The 8927-nt window shown below is 37.9% G+C and overlaps 1 protein-coding gene across 2 annotated transcripts; it reads left to right on the forward strand.

Annotated features, from left to right (window-relative positions):
- Positions 1-585: 585 nt before the first annotated feature.
- LOC132130193 (isocitrate dehydrogenase [NAD] subunit beta, mitochondrial-like) lies at positions 586-8588 on the forward strand. Of its 2 annotated transcripts, none has more exons than XM_059541882.1 (11): positions 586-710; positions 1486-1659; positions 1845-1965; positions 2110-2170; positions 2265-2397; positions 3242-3375; positions 3455-3557; positions 5221-5367; positions 5483-5577; positions 5737-5797; positions 8214-8588. In XM_059541882.1, exons 1-11 carry the CDS (start codon positions 666-668, stop codon positions 8289-8291), a joined length of 1152 nt encoding a protein of 383 aa, XP_059397865.1. In that variant the 5' UTR covers positions 586-665; the 3' UTR covers positions 8292-8588. The 2 variants fall into 2 exon arrangements, with proteins under 2 accessions (XP_059397865.1, XP_059397864.1); XM_059541881.1 differs by lacking the exon at positions 8214-8588 and adding an exon at positions 6594-6850.
- The last annotated feature ends 339 nt before the right edge of the window (positions 8589-8927 follow it).

An 8927-nucleotide genomic window follows, 5' to 3' on the forward strand; every position in this document is an offset into this window, starting at 1 on the left:
AAAGCAACATTACAAAGAGCTGAAGTATACACATGTTGATGACTTTGGACTTATGTAGTATGAGTATTTATGCCGTCATTGAACATACAAATGCTTGCTACACTTCTTAATAAATGTATTTGGTGTTTTAACATCATCTTAGTTAACTTTCTGTAATTGCTTAAAGCAAGTCGTTCTTGTGTCTCATAGGAAACTAACATGAGATATTTATTTCTATTAGCTATCCAATGAAGAAACATAGAAGATCTTCAGGCAACTGATTCTAAACTAATTCAAGGCTAATTTTATCATGAAGCTAATGCATTTCTCAGGTTTACAAATGTTGTTCCAAATGAACAGTCAGGGTAATTCACTAAATAAAAAAAAAATATTTGGATAAAATTATAACTGTGATTTATTTATAGGAAAAAATAAACATGATTTAGATCCCTTGTCTGTGAGTTGTTGAAGGGACAAATAAAAAAAGTCCTATCATTAAGCCTATATTATGTTATTTAATATTACGACGTTTGGTCACCTTCGGAAGTTTACAGAGGACCCCTAGTGGCGAAGCACTGCGGTAACGCTTGCATCCAGCAGGGGGCAGTAGAGAAACGTTTTCCTCACGATTCCTACTTCAGAAGGAAGATCACCGCGACCTTTCCTGTTTTTCCTCCCGTTAATGCATGATGGCGGCCGCGTTGAGAGGGAGGCTCGTAACATTGGCCAAGGTGAGTCTTGAAAACCGGGGCTGTCAGTTCACAATGAAATATGCCTCATTTGTTTGTCTGTGTCACACGGAAAATACAAAAAATAACTAGGAAACGAAGTCTGGACTGGAACACATTGGGTGCAACATTTAATACATAGTAAAAACATGAAATATCAGATGACAGCTCACAGGAGAGGTCCCTTAGAAATTGTCTGGATGTGGAGACTTAAACCAATTTACTTGAAACTCCATTACATCCGTTTACACAGCGGTAGTACTATTGTAAATTGATGGTATATGGTAATATGTTAATTTAGACTCCATTTTTATGTTTTAATGACATGAAGCTTTTATGTATACTATACAATCATTTAATGAAATAGAGAAAATTAATTACATTATAGGCTGAACGGGAATAATAACATGTATGCAAAATTGTTTGAATGAATGCTTATTTTACATAACGCTTATTCAAAATTCACTTAAAATAAATAGATATCTATTGTCAGGGCTGTCAATAATTTTGTGAATTTTCTCTCTATTAGTAAACTTAAAATGTAAAAAATAGAGCCTGATTAATTGGCCTGGCCACATAATACATATGTGAAATGCATTTTCAAAGGTATACAGGTGATTCACACAAACTTATTTCCAATGACTGTATGGTCCTTAAACTGTCATGTGTGTTAAATGCGTCAAACGCGTCATTGACGCTCCAGAAATAAGAGTTTGTTGGTCATCTCTGTGATGCCCGCTGTAACAGTACTTGACCTGTGACATTTTTGACCCCTCAGGGTCTGAGTGGTGCCCGGTTGCAACCGTTGTGTGCTCGTTCTCTGAGTTTGACCTCCAGTCAGAATGTTTCGGAGACTCCCCCGGCGCGGGCCGACAGCACCTTTAAGGTCACCATGGTCCCTGGAGATGGAGTTGGACCTGAGCTGATGACCGCTGTCAAAGAGGTTTTCAAGGTACTGATGCACTTTCTCAGTCATATTTTAGTTTTTTCAGACACAAGTAAACATTAACACTGATTATGATATAATAGGCTTTAGTGTATTGGGTTAAACATCTTCCCACATTCATCCTGTGTTCCAACTTGGCCCTCTCTAATCCTCTCACTTGTTCCTAATGCCTTTTTTGCCTCATCCTCTAGGCAGCTGATGTTCCTGTGGAGTTTGAGGAGTTTCATTTGAGTGAGGTGCAGAACATGGCCAGCGAGGAGAAACTGGAAGAGGTGTTGACCTCTATGAAGAACAACAGAGTCGCCATCAAGGGTAACATTTCTAACGGCTGATCATGTCGAAATATTTTGGCTGGCAATTTACAATTAGTGCAAGCTTATTTATATTCTGATGTGCTGACAAAAGCTAATTTGGCATTTAAAAGAAATGTTGATTCACTTATTTTTTTGTGCTTAGGAAAGATTCACACTCCAATGGAGTACAAGGGTGAACTGGCATCATATGAGATGAGACTGAGGTACTACTTTAACATTTTGCCATTGCTGCCTTTTACTCCTCATGGTACTGCTAGTTTTTGATTGATTGATTATTTCTTGTTTTCTGATGTGCAGGAGAAAGCTGGACCTGTTTGCCAATGTGGTTCATGTGAACAGCCTGCCTGGATATAGCACCCGCCACAATAACCTGGATCTGGTTATCATACGGGAGCAGACGGAGGGAGAATACAGCTCTCTGGAGCATGAGGTATTCGTCGTGTTCAAATCATTTATTTCTGTGTGAGGTACAGATGTTTTGCGGTTTTGATAATCTTCCCCTCCCATGGGCTGTTGACCAGATATTTGAGACACATTTGAACTCGAGAACCAGTGTCAATTCTTGAATTAAACTTTATTTTGAGCTAATTGATCAGATTCACATTTTGGGCTGAAAGATCCAACAGATCTGGAAGAGAACATTGCCAGTGATTTAAATCGAGGTCTAATTCACATGCAAAGCTTACATGTTGCTTACATAGCATAGTCTTCATTTCAGGCTACAAAGTAACAAAATGTGATTATTTTAAAGAGGATGATTCTTTTCTATACCACTGTAAACATAGACTGAAAAATCTGATGTCATTTAGATTGTCCCCTACATTACCAGGCAAAAGTTTTTTTAAAAGACATATCTTATGTTCACCAAGGCTGCATTTATTTAATCAAAGCACAATAAAAACAGTACAACTGTGAAATTTTATTACAATTCAAAATAACTTTTTTATATATATATTTTAATATATTTGAAAATGAAAGTTATTCCTTTGATGGAAATTACACCAGTCTTCAGTGTCACATGATCCTCCCGAAATCAATCTGATAAGCTGATTAGGTGCTCAAGAAATATTTCTTATTATTGTCAATGTCAAAAACAGTTGAGCTGCTTAATAGTTTTGCGGAAACTGATCTATTTTTTCAGGATGTTTGATGAATAGAAAGAACAACATTTATTTGAAATTGGACCCTTTTGATCAACTTTTAAATTGCATTAAGAAAATTGTATTAAAAACAACTAGTGTACATTTGCATTATGAGCACCTCTGTGTTTGTAGAGTGTTTCAGGAGTGGTTGAGTGCCTGAAGATCATCACCAGGGAGAAATCTCGCCGCATCGCAAAATTTGCTTTCGACTATGCCACCAAGAAAGGCCGCAGCAAAGTGACTGCTGTCCACAAAGCAAACATTATGTAAGTGGGCCAGGATTTTTCTGCCATGCAGTTTTAAAGCTAAACACATAGACATGCTCACCTCGGATCATCTTTGCAGGAAACTCGCGGATGGTCTCTTCCTGCAGAGCTGTGCGGAAGTGGCTGAACTTTACCCCAAGATTAAATATGAAAACATCATCATTGATAACTGCTGCATGCAGGTATAGTGTCTTGTCTTTTATTTATAATGAATGACCAGCAATGAGAATGGCCTAGATGTGTGTATATATACAGTACAGACCAAAAGTTTGGACACACCTTCTCATTCAAAGAGTTTTCTTTATTTTCATGACTATGAAAATTGTAGATTCACACTGAAGGCATCAAAACTATGAATTAACACATGTGGAATTATATACATAACAAAAAAAAGTGAGAAACAACTGAAAATGTTATTCTAGGTTCTTCAAAGTAGCCACCTTTTGCTTTGATTACTGCTTTGCACACTCTTGGCATTCTCTTGATGAGCTTCAAGAGGTAGTCACCTGAAATGGTCTTCCAACAGTCTTGAAGGAGTTCCCGAGAGATGCTTAGCACTTGTTGGCCCTTTTGCCTTCACTCTGCGGTCCAGCTCACCCCAAACCATTTTGATTGGGTTCAGGTCCGGTGACTGTGGAGGCCAGGTCATCTGGCGCAGCACCCCATCACTCTCCTTCTTGGTCAAATAGCCCTTACACAGCCTGGAGGTGTGTTTGGGGTCATTGTCCTGTTGAAAAATAAATGGTCCAACTAAACGCAAACTGGATGGAATAGCATGCCGCTGCAAGATGCTGTGGTAGCCATGCTGGTTCAGTATGCCTTCAATTTTGAATAAATCCCCAACAGTGTCACCAGCAAAGCACCCCCACACCATCACACCTCCTCCTCCATGCTTCACGGTGGGAACCAGGCATGTAGAGTCCATCCGTTCACCTTTTCTGCGTCACACTAAGACACAGTGGTTGGAACCAAAGATCTCAAATTTGGACTGATCAGACCAAAGCACAGATTTCCACTGGTCTAATGTCCATTCCTTGTGTTCTTTAGCCCAAACAAGTCTCTTCTGCTTGTTGCCTTTCTTTAGCAGTGGTTTCCCAGCAGATATTCTACCATGAAGGCCTGATTCACACGGTCTCCTCTTAACAGTTGTTCTAGAGATGTGTCTGCTGCTAGAACTCCATGTGCCATTGACCTGGTCTCTAGTCTGAGCTGCTGTTAACCTGCGATTTCTGAGGCTGGTGACTCGGATGAACTTATCCTCCGCAGCAGAGGTGACTCTTGGTCTTCCTTTCCTGGGGCGGTCCGCATGTGAGCTAGTTTCTTTGTGTTTCTTAAAGTAATGATGGCCACTCGTTTTCCTGTACTTAGCTGCTTTTTTCTTGCCATAATACAAATTCTAACAGTCTATTCAGTAGGACTATCAGCTGTGTATCCACTTGACTTCTGCAAAACACAACTGATGGTCCCAACCCCATTTATAAGGCAAGAAATCACACTTATTAAACCTGACAGGGCACACCTGTGAAGTGAAAACCATTTCAGGTGGCTACCTCTTGAAGCTCATCAAGAGAATGCCAAGAGTGTGCAAAGCAGTAATCAAAGCAAAAAGTGGCTACTTTGAAGAACCTACAATATGACATATTTTCAGTTGTTTCACACTTTTTTTATATAATTCCATATATAATTCCACATGTTAATTCATAGTTTTGATGCCTTCAGTGTGACCCTACAATTTTCATAGTCATGAAAATAAAGAAAACTCTTTGAATGAGAAGGTGTGTCCAAACTTTTGGTCTGTACTGTATATATAAATATATAATTGGTATATTCTTCTGTGGCCCACAGCTGGTCCAGAATCCTTATCAGTTTGATGTGCTAGTGATGCCAAATCTCTACGGCAACATCATTGATAACTTGGCAGCAGGGCTGGTGGGCGGAGCTGGTGTAGTTCCAGGCGAGAGTTACAGTGCCGAATATGCTGTATTTGAAACGGTTGGTGACTAAATCTTGTTTTTCATTCCTTTATTCATTGTACATCCACTGTAACAGTTTCAGACTAAGAATAAACTGCTTTGCAGTGTGTATGACAACTTGTATTTACAATCAGGGAGCCAGACATCCCTTCGCTCAGGCTGTCGGCAGGAATATCGCAAACCCTACTGCTATGCTTCTCACTGCATCCAACATGTTGAGACACCTCAAGTGAGAATATTTTACAATATTACTGTATTTTTGATCAAATAAATGCAACTAAGTGAACATAAAGGACTTCTTTCAAAGATGTTTAAAACTGTGTCCCTTATTCTAAACTTTTGACCAGTTTTGGTAATTGTTTTGATGTAAGTGGGTTTCTTCTTTTAGTCTTGAGTATCATTCAAACATGGTGTCTGAGGCTGTCAAGAAAGTCATCAAGCAGGGCAAGGTAAGAGATGATTGTGTGTGTTTGTGTGATCATGTCTGAATGGGAGGGAAATGTGTATTGTGTGGCTGATAGAACTATATGCATTGTACATACCATGTAGAGAACACGAGTGTACGTGCAAGTGTGTTTCAATGTTTTTCTATGGGTTCAAGATGCCAAGTTTAGTATTGATGGACGTTTATGCGTCATCCAGGTGGATGCTGCTCACTGGTGGTGGTTGAGGAGAGACCCCTCATGATTGTTAAGTGCTTTGTGTGTACAGCAATACACATTGAAGTGCTACATAAATGCTTCATTCATATTGATATTAGTTAATGCATGAACAAGCAAAGAACAATTATTTTTGTTAACAGCAAAGAGAAATAAACGCTGTAAAAGTATTTATTGCTTGTAAGTTCATGAATTAATGTAACCTTTTTGTAAACTGTTACTAAAAAACTAACATTTAAACATTAGCACAACTGAAGACATTTATGGTTTGCCATTGCCAGTCGAAAGCACGTGGTATTTTTAAGCCACAAAATACCAAATCTGATTTCGTGGGGTCTTGAATCCATTATTATCATACATTCAGTTTACTGACACGGATGTCCCTCAGTGTATACGTTTAACTTCAGCTTTGGCATTTCTAGAAAATGTGCTCCTAATGGAAACTCTGTCATGCAGTCAGACTCTAGGCTTCGAGTTTGTGCTTGCCCATGAATTCTGATGTGGTGTGAAGACCTTTCCTCCTCTGCCGTCTCATCCCGTTCTGGGTGTGCTTGACTGTCTGTGTGTATTTGCCTGTCTGTCCCAGGTGAGGACGCGAGACCTCGGGGGTTACAGCACCACTGGTGACTTTGTCCGTGCGGTTGTAGCCAACCTGCGCCATCGGACTGTTTGAAGATCCTTGCCAATGTCTATGCCTGATCACCCCATACATGCCACTTCTAATCTGACTATGTTTAAAAACTATTTTAAAGCAGCCCTGTCATATTATATTTTGTTTCCCATTTATTGCTTTCTTTTTCTCTCCTTTTTCTGACTGGTTACTGATTTCTGTTTTTTTTTTTTTTTTTCTTTCTTTTAATGCATCCATGTACATTTATTTTCATTTCTGTTTTCCACAGTATGCATCTTTAACCTGATTTACACTTCTGTTTAAACGTTTGGGGTCGGTAAGATTAAAAAAAAAAAAAAAAATTATTATACTCACCAAGGCTGTATTTATTTGATCAATAATACAGTAAAATTGTGAAATACTATTACAGTTAAAATAACTTTTCTATTTTGAAAGAAATGTATTTCTGTGATGGCAAGTTGTGATCTTTTAGAAATCATTCTAATATGCTTATTTGGGGCTTAAGAAACAATTATTATCAATGTTAAAAAAACTGTTGTGCTGCTTATTTGTTGTGGAAACTGTGATTCTTTGATGAAAAGAAAGTTCAAAAGAGCAAAGTTCAGTTATTTGAAAAAGTCACCCCAAACTTTTGAATGGTAATATATGTCCGATATTGCTTTACTGAGCTACTTTGTTCACTCCAGATTTAAGTTAAAATGTAAGTTTTAGTTGGATAGCTAACTTTAGTTTCTGCATGACTTCTTATTCCTGCTTCCATATAATCTCTGTTTGGGGCTGGTCTTTGTCAAATTGCCTTTGTGATTCCAGGACCTCTGTGAATTTGATTCTCAGCCAGTTTTCAAAAGCTATTGGGCACATTGAGACTTAAGTGCCAGCAGTGATACTTGATGTTTTTGCCCGTTTATTGTTACTAATGTAATCCTCACTCATCAAATCTGCTGCTGTCATAAGTCAGATGGGCAATTATTGGATTGATCTGATGATCCAAATTTGCAAATGTTCTGAGCAGGAAGTCTGCTTCGTGCCATTGATGACCAGCAGTGCAAATGATGACAGATTGATATCAAAGGCAAATGATATCACTGCCTCTCAGGCATTTGTAAACTTACCTCAGTCATGGCGGTACTGATCTGACATGTTGTCTTTATATTTTTCTAAGCTCAGCACCTTCAGTGTTAATATTTCAACTCTTACCTTGTTTGGGAAGGTGGAAACCACACATTTCAGGTTAAAATAATTTCAAGGTTTATTCATGCTTTAGATGAACTGACCAATGTTTTCTCAAATGTGATTTTTTTATTTTATTTGTATTTTTTTAATGCCAAAAAATAAATATGTAAAAACAAAAGTATTGAAAAGTGTCAGTTTGTAGTGACTGGTTGTATGTGGATTGCTTGCATTGTTTGAAGACCTTCATCCACATTTAACATTCACAAAATAAACATCATATTGTAAATGTGGTGAATGTTCAAGAAGTGTGTGTGTGAGGACAAACGGTTAGTTACAGATTTAGTTTTTTTTTTTAAGCTGCACCATAAAATGTATAATATTTTATTGCTCTTTTTGGTGTAGGTTCGCACCTCGGACCTGGGAGGCTATGCGTCAAGCGAGGAGTTCACCAGGGCTGTCATCTCTAATCTGGCTATCTAAACCAATCTCAGCGCTCTACGAATATCATTTTAAGCACAATCTGCAGCACTGGTTGTCCAGTGTGAACACTTTGGTCCAACATTTCACTTTTCAAGCCTTGCTTATTGGCCCAATTTTTGGATTATTACACCGTGTACTATAGCGCACAAAATGAATATGTTGTCTCTATCCAGAACCACTGATGTACCAGACTGTACTGCTTTATGATGCTGCTTAAAAAAGATGTATTTATTCAGCTATTTATTACTTGCAATTGCTACGTTTAATCATTACCATTATTAAAATATTATATAATATTCTAGCAAGTATGTTGTGTTTTTTATTAGTAAGTTGTCTTTTTTACTAAATATTATAAATAGAGCCCGACCGATATGGATTTTTGGGGGCCGATGCCGATATTAACTCGAAAAGAGACGATTTATAAGCCGATATTTTGATTTTAAAAATAATCTGGATATTAGACCCATTTCCTATAAACTGCACTTACACAACATTCAATAGCAAAATATCTGCCTGTTCTATGTATGTGGGCTGTATAAACCATTTTCCAGAATGGACTATGTTAAAAAAAAAGCCTTAGATTACAGTCTCAATGACTAAACAATTGCACATCAAAAGTATATATTTTTTAATGAC

This window comes from Carassius carassius, chromosome 47, assembly GCF_963082965.1.
Source record: "Carassius carassius chromosome 47, fCarCar2.1, whole genome shotgun sequence".
NCBI lineage: Eukaryota > Metazoa > Chordata > Actinopteri > Cypriniformes > Cyprinidae > Carassius > Carassius carassius.

Bases quoted from the DNA above. Each gene is read 5' to 3' on its own strand.
- LOC132130193 (XM_059541881.1), top strand. From the start codon at position 666: ATGATGGCGGCCGCGTTGAGAGGGAGGCTCGTAACATTGGCCAAG. The intron at 3,558-5,220 runs GTATAGTGTCTT...TGTGGCCCACAG, and splicing joins TTGATAACTGCTGCATGCAG to CTGGTCCAGAATCCTTATCA. The intron at 5,368-5,482 runs GTTGGTGACTAA...ATTTACAATCAG, and splicing joins AATATGCTGTATTTGAAACG to GGAGCCAGACATCCCTTCGC.